This window comes from Myxocyprinus asiaticus, chromosome 35 (assembly GCF_019703515.2).
Source record: "Myxocyprinus asiaticus isolate MX2 ecotype Aquarium Trade chromosome 35, UBuf_Myxa_2, whole genome shotgun sequence".
NCBI classification, from domain to species: Eukaryota; Metazoa; Chordata; class Actinopteri; order Cypriniformes; family Catostomidae; genus Myxocyprinus; species Myxocyprinus asiaticus.
This window is the reverse complement of record NC_059378.1, coordinates 20,996,474-21,009,554: the sequence shown is the minus strand read 5'-3', so window position 1 is coordinate 21,009,554 and position 13,081 is coordinate 20,996,474. Positions and strand designations below refer to the sequence as shown.

The 13,081-nt window shown below is 45.4% G+C and overlaps 1 protein-coding gene across 4 annotated transcripts in view; it reads left to right on the top strand.

The window, feature by feature from the left end:
- LOC127426308 (protein polybromo-1-like) overlaps positions 1-8,362 on the top strand; it is a 42,914-nt gene extending 34,552 nt beyond the window's left edge. For 2 of the 4 annotated variants that reach the window (XM_051673036.1, XM_051673035.1), the window contains exons 26-30: positions 338-493; positions 2,933-3,082; positions 3,572-3,621; positions 7,220-7,427; positions 7,752-8,362. In XM_051673036.1, coding sequence (XP_051528996.1) covers positions 338-493; positions 2,933-3,082; positions 3,572-3,621; positions 7,220-7,427; positions 7,752-7,915 — 728 coding nt within the window. In that variant the 3' untranslated portion in view covers positions 7,916-8,362. Of the gene's footprint in view, positions 1-337; positions 494-2,932; positions 3,083-3,571; positions 3,622-7,219; positions 7,428-7,734 lie in introns of all 4 variants that reach the window. The other 2 variants (XM_051673038.1, XM_051673039.1) reach the window with 2 other exon arrangements.
- The last annotated feature ends 4,719 nt before the right edge of the window (positions 8,363-13,081 follow it).

Below are 13,081 nucleotides of genomic sequence, written 5' to 3'. Positions count from 1 at the left end.
GTGTGTGTGTGTGTGTGTGTGTGTGTATATATATATATATATATATATATATATAAAATCATACAAATTATGACAGCAACTTAGATAACCGCTCTGTACAATTGTAGTGAGCAGAATAGCAGCTCAGACTGCACAACACATCGAACCTTGAGGCGGATGGGCAACAAAAGCAGAAGACCATGCTGGGAACTTTATGAGGACCATAGTATTCCTAATAAAGTGCTCAGTGAGTGTATTTGCCTGTAAATCATAAATGGACACTGATGCATTGAATACAAGGTCTTGAGGTTCTCCATGTAACATCAAATAATTGTTTTTGTCTTTGTTGTCCATCCAGAGCGGGCAGCTAAGGTAGCGGAGCAGCAGGAGCGAGAAAGGGCAGCACACCAGCAGATCTCCTCAAGAGCAGGTACCCCAGTAGAGGCGCTCATGGGGGTGGTACCTCCCCTGACCCCAATGGGGATGCTTAGCCACAGCATGACACCTATGGCAGGTAACCCCTCTTAGGTGTGATGGACACACCTTTCTGGTGCCACACAGAGCTGCAATAAGAAGCCTAGCTGCGAACATACTCATCTCCAATGCACTTTTCATCTTAATCCAATTCATTTGATTTCTTTCTGCCATGTTTTGGTCTTTGTAATTCCAAAACTAACATTTGTTATCAGAATACATATGATTTGGAATGCATCATGCTTTTGTCATCCTTGCACATCGCATGGATTTTAATCAATAAAATAAACCAAACATATTCCTGTAGGATTTTTATAGGAATATACAGTTGAAGTCAGATGTTTACATACACCTTAGCCAAATACATTTAAACTCAGTTTTTCACAATTCCTGACATTTAATCGTAGAAAACATTCCCTTTCTTAGGTCAGTTAGGATCACTATTTTAAGTGAGATATATTTTATAATAGTAGAGATAAGTATATATTTATTTCATCACATTCCCAGTGGGTCAGAAGTTTACATAGTCTTTGTTAGTAATTGGTAGCATTGCCTTTAAATTGTTTAACTTGGGTCAAACATTTTGGGTAGCCTTCCACAAGCTTCTCACAATAAGTTGCTGGAATTTTGGCCCATTCCTCCGGACAGAACTGGTGTAACTGAGTCAGGTTTGTAGGCCTCCTTGCTTGCACACGCTTTTTCAGTTCTACCCACAAATTTTCTATCGGATTGAGGTCAGGGCTTTGTGATGGCCACTCCAATACCTTGACTTTGTTGTCCATAAGCCATTTTGCCACAACTTTGGAGGTATGCTTGGGGTCATTGTCCATTTGGAAGACCCATTTGTGACCGAGCTTTAACTTCCTGGCTGATGTCTTGAGATTTTGCTTCAGTATATCCACATAATGTTCCTTTCTCATGATGCCATCTAATTTGTGAAGTGCACCAGTCCCTCCTGCAGCAAAGCACCCCCACAACATGATGCTGCCACCCCCATGCTTCACAGTTGGGATGGTGTTCTTCGGCTTGCAAGTCTCACCCTTTTTCCTCCAAACATAACAATGGTTATAATGGCCAAACAGTTAAATTTAGTTTCATCAGACCAGAGGACATTTCTCCAAAAAGTAAGACCTTTGTCACCATGTGCACTTGCAAACTGTAGTCTGGCTTTTTTATGGTGGTTTAGGCGCAGTGGCTTCTTCCTTGCTGAGCAGCCTTTCAGGTAATGTCGATATAGGACTCGTTTTACTGTGGATACAGATACTTGTCTACCTGTTTCCTCCAGCATCTTCACAAGGTCCTTTGCTGTTGTTCTGGGATTGATTTGCACTTTTCGCACCAAACTATGTTCATCTCTAGGAGACAGAATGGATCTCCCTCCTGAGCGGTATGACGGCTGCGTGGTCCCGTGGTGTTTATACTTGTGAACTATTTTTTGTACAGATGAACGTGTCACCTTCAGGCATTTGGAAATCGCTTCCAAGGATGAACCAGACTTGTGGAGGTCCACAATTTATTTATTTTTTTCTGAGGTCTTGGCTGATTTCTTTTGATTTCCCCACGATGTCAAGCAAAGAGGCACTGAGTTTGAAGGTAGGCCTTAAAATACATCCACAGGTACACCTCCAATTCAGTACACTTCCTATCAGAAGCTAATTGGCTAATTGTCTAAAGGCTTGACATCATTTTCTGGAATTTTTCAGAATTAAGCAGAACTACTGCTTAAAGGCATAGTTAACTTGTATGTAAACTTCTGACCCACTGGAATTGTGATATAGTAAATTAAAAGTGAAACAGTCTGTCTTTAAACAATTTTTGGAAAAAATTACTGATGTCATGCATAAAGTAGATGTCCTAAACAACTTGCCAAAACTATAGTTTGCTAATGTTAAATCTGTGGAGTGGTTAAAAAATACGTTTTAAGGATTTCAACCTAAGTGGATGTAAACTTCTGACTTCAACTGTATATAAAAAAAGTCATGTGACTTTGCCTAAACAAGCCATTTAAATACATAATGTGCTCAGAAAATGTCATAAATCAGTGCATACCATCTCAAATTGCTCTGGTTATTCTGAAACACCAAAGCCTGTCATCAAAATGAATGGCTATTATTACCTTCCAGAACTGTCTGATATGCTTTCACTATCTCAACCATAAGGCATCTGCCACTGAACGCTAGCAAACATGAAGTTCTTCTGAGCATTTTACAAGCTCTAAATCGCAAGTAGAAATTTATTACATTTTATAAAAGAGTCACAGTGGCTTCAACTTCCATTTTCATTTCTATTTTGTTCCAATTTCCTCACACTGTAAGTGATGATTTTGTTCTCTTAAACACATGGTATGTAAATGCTTCTTTATTTGCGAATTGTTTTAAAATACATTTGTAACTTGGATGGAAACATAACTATAGTTAGTTGCATGATGTACTGATGCATGCATGTGTTGTATCGCCACCTTCCTCCTCTCCCTCCAAAGGCATGATGGTTAGCTACGAGCCGCCCATGCAGCCCTTTCAGGGCCCTGTCAATGGCATGATTAACATGGCCAGCATGATTCCAAATCCCACAGGGATGCCTGCCTTACCCCACCACTTCCCGTGGGGTATGCCTGGTATGCCGTTTCTCGGTAAGGACCACTTCACAGCCACACGTCCCCACTTGCAGTTGCTTCCTGTCTGCCTCTCGAAATCCTAACAAGAGGGGCTACCTGTACCATAGGCTCAGGGTTTCAATTGAGTAACCAGTCTGCCCTGGCCATAACAAATCCAATTAAAGAGACTCCCAATGTTCTTTAAGTAATCTGCCCTCTCACCAGAAAAGTCTCCTAACGTTGTATTTGTTGATAAAGAGGCAGTACCACCTCAGTAGAATGGCTTGGCTTGCACTTAAAGACCCCATGAAATTGTTTAATAAGCACAGTCGTGTGTTCTGTGTTGACGTATTTTCTTATTGATGTTGGTGTGGGGCATATTGTAACAATGAATTTATCCCTTTTTTAATTTAGACAATAGCATTTATCTCAATAGATACACATGAAAAGAACTTAAAGAGCTCAGGGTATCAGTGAACTTTAAAAGTATCTTGGTCACAGTGTATGCTGGTACCTCTTTCACAGGTATGAATGGAATGGCCCCAGGTTCTACAGGAAACACTTATGGGACTCAGGTAATACTGACATAATTATTATAATGCTAAAAACTTATGGATTATTCCATGTCAAATCAAACAAATTTCAGAAAATTTCCCGGCTTAAATTTTTGATTTTGTTAATATGTTTTTCTGAAGAAATATAAACATAAATTATGATGAAAACAAAAATATTAAATGTCATTGATCAATATTTACTAAGTAATCCATTCATTTGTCAAAATTAATGGATTAATTAGTAATTAGGGGGGACAAAATTAAAATTTTCACCTATGATTTTGGAGCAAAACTACAATCTTGGTGGCCATGGAATTGTCATTATTTTATTTCTACACAGAGATAGGTAGGTCTATTACTAAAATCAGTTGACATCAGCACCCCTTGTTTCATTATATGCCAACAGTGTAACTAAACAAATGGGAAACACACTTTTTATGTTGTTTTTACAAAGTTGGAGTGCCTATAACTCCAGAAGTATTAAAGATATCTTAATATCTAACATCAAACTGAAGAGCCACAAGTCACTTATTCTTAATAATAGTGTATTTTTGGACCCTGGAAAATCAAGATTTTAATGTGAATAAATAAAGGTACATTTCTAGTTTCAACAGAATTTGTACTGCAGACCTTTGTTTTGTTAGACAAGAAAACTTGCGTCATATTGTACCATGTGTACCATGCACCTCAAATGTGATTCATGTGACCACCTGTGATCAGGTTTCATCGAGAAGTTACAAAATGGTGGAGAAGTGACACACATACCAACTCACCGCAACTCTCTCTCTGTCTTATTCCCTGTCATGTGGAGCTCACCGAAATAACAATAGGAATACCGCATGAGCATAAAGAATTGTAAAAAAGTGTTTTAGGAAGCGATTCATAGAGAAACCTTACCTTATGAAAGTGGGTGATTATGTATTTATCCCCTTAAAGCTTTCCGTAAAATGAGTATGTCCATATGCAGCTTTCAGTGAGTATAGAAATTCTGTTTAATAAAAACAGACCGTTGTGCAACCGCTTTCTGTTTTTATTAGCCTTTTTTGTAGTGAAAAACGCAGGGGAAAATTGTTTGGTGACAGAATAATATGGATTACAATAAGCGTTTGTGATGATATGCAGCTGAATGCGATGAAGATGTTCAGATCAGCTTGAGATCTTGTCTCCAGTAAAATAAAAAGGCTCCTTGGTCACTTGAGGAGAACACAAGTGCCTGCCTCGACGACAGAGCGATTTTTTCTAACATGTTGGATCCTTTTTTCCATTGCTGGAACCATTTAATCAGCAGGGAGTCTCGACGGTCAAGTGATTAACGACCTCCCACTGGCAGACTCTAAAGGCAGTCACACACCAGACGAGAAGTGCCACACCGCGTCACGGGTAGGACACGGCATAGGTATCAAACACAGGGCATGTCTATGCAGTTCAGGTTGCAGACAGTACACGCAAAAGCTACCAAGGTTTTTCCCTTCTTCAAGAATGAACAAAGTGATGTTGATGAGTTTGCAGGTTAGTGTATGATACTGGTGTTATTGCGCAAACGGAACTATTATAAATGGCTATGTTAATTATGCAATTTATCTATAAATCACACAATACATTGTATAGGCCCTATGAAAGAAACATATACACAATACAGTTGTGCTCAAAAGTTTGCATACCCTTGGAGAATTGGTAATATATGTACCATTTTTAAAGAAAACATGAGGGAGCAGGCAAAACACATTTCTTTTATTTCTTATGGGATTCATATTCAACTGTAGGTTATAATAGAATGGCACAATCATAAAACAAATCATGGCAACTATGAAAAAAATTAAATGACCCCTGTTCAAAAGTCTGCATACCCTTAGTTCTTAATACTGTATATTGCCCCCTTTAGCATCAATGACAGCGTGCAGTCTTTTGTAATAGTTGTCTATGAGGCCCCAAATCCTTGCAGGTGGTATAGCTGCCCATTCGTCTTGGCAAAATGCCTCCAGGTCATGCAAAGTCTTTGGTCGTCTTGCATGAACCGCATGTTTGAGATCTCCCCAGAGTGGCTCGATGATATTAAGGTCAGGAGACTGTGATGTCCACTCCAGAACCTTCACCTTTTTCTGCTGCAACCACTGGAGGGTCAACTTGGCCTTGTGCTTAGGGTCATTGTCATGCTGGAAAGTCCAAGAGCGTCCAATGCGCAGCTTTCGTGCAGAAGAACGCAAATTGTCTGCCAGTATTTTCTGATAACATGCTGCATTCATCTTGCCATCAGTTTTCACGAGATTCCCCGTGCCTTTAGAGCTCACACACCCCCAAAACATCAGTGAGACACCACCATGCTTCACAGTGGGGATGGTATTCTTTTCACTATAGGCCTTGTTGACCCCTCTCCAAACATAGCGCTTATGGTTATGACCATAAAGCTCTATTTTGGTCTTGTCACTCCAAATTACAGTGTGCCAGAAGCTGTGAGGCGTGTCAAGGTGTTGACGGGCATATTGTAACCGGCCTTTTTTGTGGCATTGGCACAGTAAAGGCTTCTTTCTGGCAACTCGACCATGCAGCTCATTTTTGTTCAAGTATCGTCATATTGTGCTCCTTGAAACAACCACACCGTCTTTTTCCAGAGCAGCCTGTATTTCTCCTGAGGTTACCTGTGGGTTTTTCTTTGTATCCCGAACAATTCTTCTGCCAGTTTTGGCTGAAATCTTTCTTGGTCTACCTGACCTTGGCTTGGTATCAAGAGATCCCCGAATTTTCCACTTCTTAATAAGTGATTGAACAGTACTGACTGGTATTTTCAAGGCTTTGGATATCTTTTTATATCCTTTTCCATCTTTATAAAGTTCCATTACCTTGTTACACAGGTCTTTTGACAGTTCTTTTCTGCTCCCCATGGCTCAGTATCTAGCCTGCTCAGTGCATCCACGTGAGAGCTAACAAACTCATTGACTATTTATACACAGACACTAACTGCAATTTAAAAAGCCACAGGTGTGGGAAATTAACCTTTAATTGCCTTTTAAACCTGTGTGTGTCACCTTGTGTGTCTGTAACAAGGCCAAACATTCAAGGGTATGTAAACTTTTGATCAGGGCCATTTGGGTGATTTCTGTTATTATTATTTAAAAAGGAGCCAAACAACTATGTGATAATAAATGGCTTCATATGATCACTATCCTTAAATAAAAGAAATTTTTTTGCATGATCAGTCATATTTTCAAAATCAATGCCATAATTTCACAATTTCTGCCAGGGAATGCAAACATTTGAGCACAACTGTATATGTTTTTGCTTTTCTTTATTATTGTGGACGGGGCCAAGGGTGCAATGACGCATGTTGTAGGATGTGTAAATACAAATGAGCAATGTGTCATGACATCACAAACAGACAGATTTCAAAACGATACGTTTCAGCAGGGTGGCAACTATAAATGCTCTTTTTAGACTGGGGAGGAAGTTTTGAGTTCTGAAATTTACAGTATGTTTTTATAGTACAGTTACCCCTTATATGTCTAAATATCAAGGAAAATTTGATTCTCTATTTCATAACCCCTTTAAATATGTCAGTTGTTGTCAAATTTTGCTTTTCACTTTAAGTGAGCTGATCTAAATCAGAGTTTATGTGTTTCTATAGATTGGTGTAATGAAATCAGGCCAACAGGCCCCCCCACCTTACCCGGGGCAGGTTGGGAAGCCCACCCTGCAGCAGCCCTCTGCTCCCATATTTGTGGATCCACCACCCAAACCCCAGCGCCTTCTACATTCAGAGGCATATTTGAAGTATATCGAAGGACTCAGTGCTGAGTCAACTACAGTCAGCAAGTGGGACCAGACACTTGCGGGTGAGTGAGTTGCCATATTTACTGCATGTTATGTATTAGGCTAGTGGTTGAGTGTTATGGGTTTTTAAATGGCAAGGCCAATATTTAGAGAGCAGGGTAACTGAGGGCCGATATAATGCCAATATACAGTATGCTAAATATGATATATTACAATGTAATGCTAGCAAATAGTACATACAAATAATTTTCGAATAAAACAAATATTTATTTTATAAAGTGTTTATTAAAACATCAGTTTAGTAGAATCCACAATGTTTATAATGCACTTATTGGATAAAATATTGGAATATTTTATATCTTGTATTAGTGAATATGTCTCACCAGCTCGCAGGAAAGATGTGCGCCTTACAAAAGAGCAGGAGAGTCGTCTGCCCTCTCATTGGCTGAAGAGTAAGGGAGCTCACAAGACTATGGCTGATGCTCTGTGGCGACTGCGGGACCTAATGCTACAAGACACACTTAACATTCAACAGACTTATAACATCTGAACTATTCCTTCTAATTCTCATACAAGGAGATGAGCCGTTCTTAGAGTTTCAGTGTGGTTATGATATAATGTTCTGTTTAGGGTTTTGTAATGCTAAATATAGTCTGTTGGCTTTGTTAGTGGTTTTGCCATTTTATTTTTCTTGAAAGCACTTTCAATTGGCTGATTTTGTATGTTGGCTGTTAAATGTTCTTAGACTGATTTAAACATTTTCATAAAATGTTGAACTTTAAAGTGTCGAACTTAATGTTTGTGCATTGCAAGTTGTGACAGGATTACATTTTGTTGTAAGATTGTTCTAAAAGAATGTAGAAATGGCCATTTTGGTCTTGTCTTGGTTCGGAAGATGGTGTTTAAAAAAAACAAATAAGCCTATTTTTCACTTGTATTAGCTAAATGTCATTTTGGAATGGACACCATTTGCCTATTGTTTCAATAAACTACAGTAACACTACATCACATTGTTGACCTAGCAAAATAACCCTAACAAAAAATTTGGTTTCCGGTCAAAATACCAGTTAGTACATGGTACATTTCCAAAAACGTGGTGATGATAATGGTACTTCATTGTAAGTGTGGTAACTTGCTTTGGCCACTATTGTCCTCAAAAATTAATTAGGCCTAAATCAAGAAATTAAACAAAATTACAGATGGATATACATGGCGATGACGCTAACCGGTTCGGGTAGCACAGTCATCGCAGGATGAATTAAATCACTACCATGTGTGAATAAGTACATATATATATATATATATATATATATATATAAGCGACTAACCAAATGGGTAGTGGAGACTTACATAAAGTGATCGCTAACTGCGGTTCCCTATCTGTCACTCACTCGACATTGGTGTCGATGTAGTGACACTAGGGGTCACTCTTGGGAGCCCGAGACACCTCTGGTCTTTGATAAAAGGCCAATGAAAATTGGCGAGTGGTATTTGCATGCCACTCCCCCGAACATACGGGTATAAAAGGAGCTGGTATGCAACCACTCATTCAGATTTTCTCTTCGGAGCCAAACGGTCATGCTCGCTGAGCTGAATACTACTGTTCATTCACCTGCTGGATCTGACGGCGCATTTCAGCGGCTTCTCCCTCCTCTGCACTGGTGCATTGCAGAGAATGCCCCTGGGCGCTTCGGCAGAAAAACTAGAAAGTATATTTTCTGAAAGAGCATTTTTCCCCTCTAAAAGAGTATATATTTCTCTAAAAGAGCGCACACACGGAACGTCTTTTTAAAGACGCGTCTTTTTAAAGATGCTTTTCCGATTGTGTGTTATTCCTGGTTGTGCTCGTTATCTCTCGCCTTCTAACGGTCACGATCACTGTCTTTCATGTCTGGGCACTGCTCACGCGGAGACAGCGTTCGTGGATGGTCACGTTCTCATTGCGAGAATATGTCCATGGCAACGTTGCGGTCGCGGCTCGCCTTCGTAAGAAAGCGAGCCACCCCAGAGGCTCCCGCCTCGGTCCTTTTACCCACAGGTTTGAGGCCAGCGCGGCTAGCACTGGGGGCGATTTGGGGACCCCAATGGGACCGCCTCCGCCGGGTATCCCCCCGCGGACCTCCCATTCCCCAGCACGCTCGTCTGCCCCGATCGGGCTTCCGGGTGAGTCCGCCGGCTCGTCGAGGACTTTGCCCAGCAGTTCTCGATGGTAGAGCAGTAGATGGATGCTAGCCGGCTTATCCTGCCCCGGCGTGGCTCAAGATCCCGCACCCCATGTACTCATCGCCGAGGGTGTCCCCCTGCGGTGACTGCACCGGCTCCGCCGCAGCCCGCCCCTCCGGCCCGGCCCCGGCGTGGAGCCCACCGCAGGAAGCCGACGCCACCCGTCTCACAGCCGGCACCGAAGAACCCACGGAGGTCTTCGAAGCGCCCCTGATACGGGCGACCCAGGGACAACGAAACCCGCTGCTCTGGAGCTGGTAAGCAGATCTTCATCTTTTTGTTACCTTTTGCATTTAATTGCGCTGCATGCCCAAGTGGCTGCAGTACTCAAGAGCTCCGCAAGAGTGGTTTCCTTGTTCCCTGGGTCACATATCCGGTGTGTATGGCTGGCATCACGACCACTGTCCACCACTCCATTTGGCAGGTTGGCGCTCCAGCGGCGGTCTCCCGCCCTGAGCGCCCAGCTGTGGCACAAATCCGCCCCCGATGTGACAGTCTCCACGGGTCATGAGGACAGGCCTCTTCCTCCCCCGTCCCAGGCTGTTCCGGGGGTGGTCACAAGGAGCCAGGTAAGTGCTTCGATGTCCTCGGACTCAGCACGGCCACGATGTGGTGTGGCACCTCGAGCTCCGCCCCGCCGCGAGGCCCCACCCGCCGGTACATCCGATGACGTTGTCCCTTTGGTCCCCCTTGCGCGGAACTCGGACGCATGGCTTGCGCTTTCCAGTCCGTCACGAGGGCTGGTCCGGACCGTCCGACTCGGCTGCAAGATTCACTTCGCCGGGCATCCGCCCAGGTCCAGCGGTGTCCACTTCACCTTGGTGAAAGACGGAAACGCTGCTATCTTGCGCGGAGATCGCTACCCTCCTACGGAAGGACGCGATAGAAACCTGTCCCTCCAGCCGAGATGAAGAAGGGGTTTTACAGCCCCTACTTCATTGTACCGAAAAAAGGCGGTGGGTTGCAGCCAATCTTGGACCTGCGAGTACTGAACCGGGCCTTACACAGACTCCCGTTCAAGATGCTGACGCAAAGACGCATTCTAGCGAGTGTCCGGCATCAAGATTGGTTCGCGGCGGTAGACCCGAAGGATGCGTACTTTCACGTCTCGATCCTTCCTCGACACAGACCCTTCCTGCGGTTCGCGTTCGAGGGTCAGGCGTATCGGTACAAAGTCCTCCCTTTCGGCCTGTTCCTGTCTCCTCGCGTCTTTACGAAGATCGCAGAGGCTACCCTTGCCCCGTTAAGGGAGGTGGGCATTCGCATTCTCAGCTATCTCGACGACTGGCTAATCCTAGCTCACTCTTGAGACGGGTTATGCGCACACAGGGACCTGGTGCTCTCACACCTCAGCCGACTAGGGCTTCGGGTCAGCTGGGAAAAGAGCAAGCTCCTCCCGGTTCAGAGCATCTCTTTTCTCAGTTTGGAGTTGGACTCAGTCTCCTTGACGTCGCACCTTAAGAACGAGCGCGCCCAGTCGGTGCTGGCCTGTTTGAAGGCGTTCAAACAGAAAACAGCGGTTCCACTGAAACATTTTCAGAGGCTCCTGGGGCATATGGCATCCTCGGCGGTGGCCACCCCGCTCGGGTTGATGCATATGAGGCCGCTTCAGCACTGGCTCCAGACTCGAGTCCCGAGACGGGCATGGAGCCACGGGACACACCGCGTGGCCATTACGTCGGTCTGTTACCGTCTTTTCAGCCCTTGGACCGACCTCTCGTTTCCACGAGCAGGTGTTCCGCTAGAACTGGTCTCCAGGCGCGTCGTGGTCACGACAGACGCCTCCAAAATGGGCTGGGGCACTGTTGGCAATGGGCACGCAGCCGCCGGCCTCTAGACGGGTCCATGGCTGCGTTGGCACATCAACTGCTTCGAGTTACTGGCAATTCTGCTCGCCCTGCAGAGGTTCCGGCCGTTGATCCAGGGCAAGCACGTGCTAGTTCGGACAGACAGCACGGCAGCGGTAGCATATGTCAACCACCAAGGCGGTCTGCGCTCCCGCTATATGTCATAACTCGCGCGCCGTCTCCTCCAACAGAGTTAGCAGCACCAAGTCGCTGCAAGCCACTCACATCCCGGGCAACCTCAACACTCCGGCAGACGCGCCGTAACAACAGGTTACCCTCAAGGGAGAGTGGAGACTCCACCTTCAGGTGGTCCAGCTGATTTGGAGTCGATTCAGTCAGGCACAGGTGCACCTGTTTGCCTCCCAAGAATTCTCCCACTGCCCGCTCTGGTACGCCCTCACCGAGGCCTTCCTCGGCATAGACGCGCTGGCACACAGCTGGTCCCCTGGCATTCGCAAATATGCGTTTTCCCCAGTGAGCCTGCTCGCACAGACCCTGTGCAAGGTCAGGGAGGACGAGGAGAAGGTCGTCCTGGTAAGCACCCTACTGGCCCGCCCTTGTGGTGCTTGGACCTCACGCTCCTCGTGATAGCTCCCCCCGGGCAAATTCCCCTGAGGAAGGCCCTTCTTTCTCAGGGAAGGGGCACCATCCGGCACCCGCGCCCAGACCTCTGGAATCTCCATGTCTGGCCCCTGGACGGGACGCGGAAGACCTAAGCTGTCTCCCACCTGCGGTGGTAGACACGTTCACTCAGGCTAGGGCTCCCTCTACGAGGCGCCTGTATGCCTTTAAGTGGCGTCTGTTCGCTAAGTGGTGTTCTTCCCATCAGGAAGACCCCCAGAGGTGTGCAGTCAGATCAGTGCTTTCCTTCCTGCAAGAGAGGTTGGAAGGGAGGCTGTCCCCTTCCACCTTGAAGGTGTACGTTGCTGCCATAGCAGCACACCATGACGCAGTCGACGGTAAGTCCTTAGGGAAGCATGATCTGATCATCAGGTTCCTAAGAGGCGTCAGGAGGCTGAATCCCTCCAGGCCACGCCTTGTTCCCTCATCGGACCTCTGTAGTTTTTCAGGGTCTACAGAGAGCCCCCTTTGAGTTTTGCAGTCAGCCGGGCTTAAGGCACTCTCCTTGAAGACTGCCCTCCTGACTGCGCTCACTTCCATCAAGAGGGTAGGTGACCTGCAAGCGTTCTCTGTCAGCGAAACGTGCCTGGAGTTCGGTCCGGGCTATTCTCACGTGATCCTGAGACCCCCGACCGGGCTATGTGCCCAAGGTTCCCACCACTCATTTTAGGGACCAGGTGGTGAACCTGCAAGCGCTGCCCCAGGAGGAGGCAGACCCAGCCCTGTCGTTGCTGTGTCCGGTGCGCGCTTTATGCATCTATTTGGATCGCACGCAGAGCTTTAGAATCTCTGAGCAGCTCTTTGTCTGCTTTGGTGCACAGCGGAAAGGAAGCGCTGACTCCAAGCAGAGGATCGCCCACTGGCTCATTGACGCCATAACTATGGCATGTCTCGCCCAAAACATGCTGCCCCCGGTAGGGCTACGAGCCCATTCTACCCATGGTGTAGCGGCTTCTTGGGCCCTGGCCAGAGGTGCCTCTCTAACAGACATTTGCAGAGCAGCGGGCTGGGCAACACCCAACACC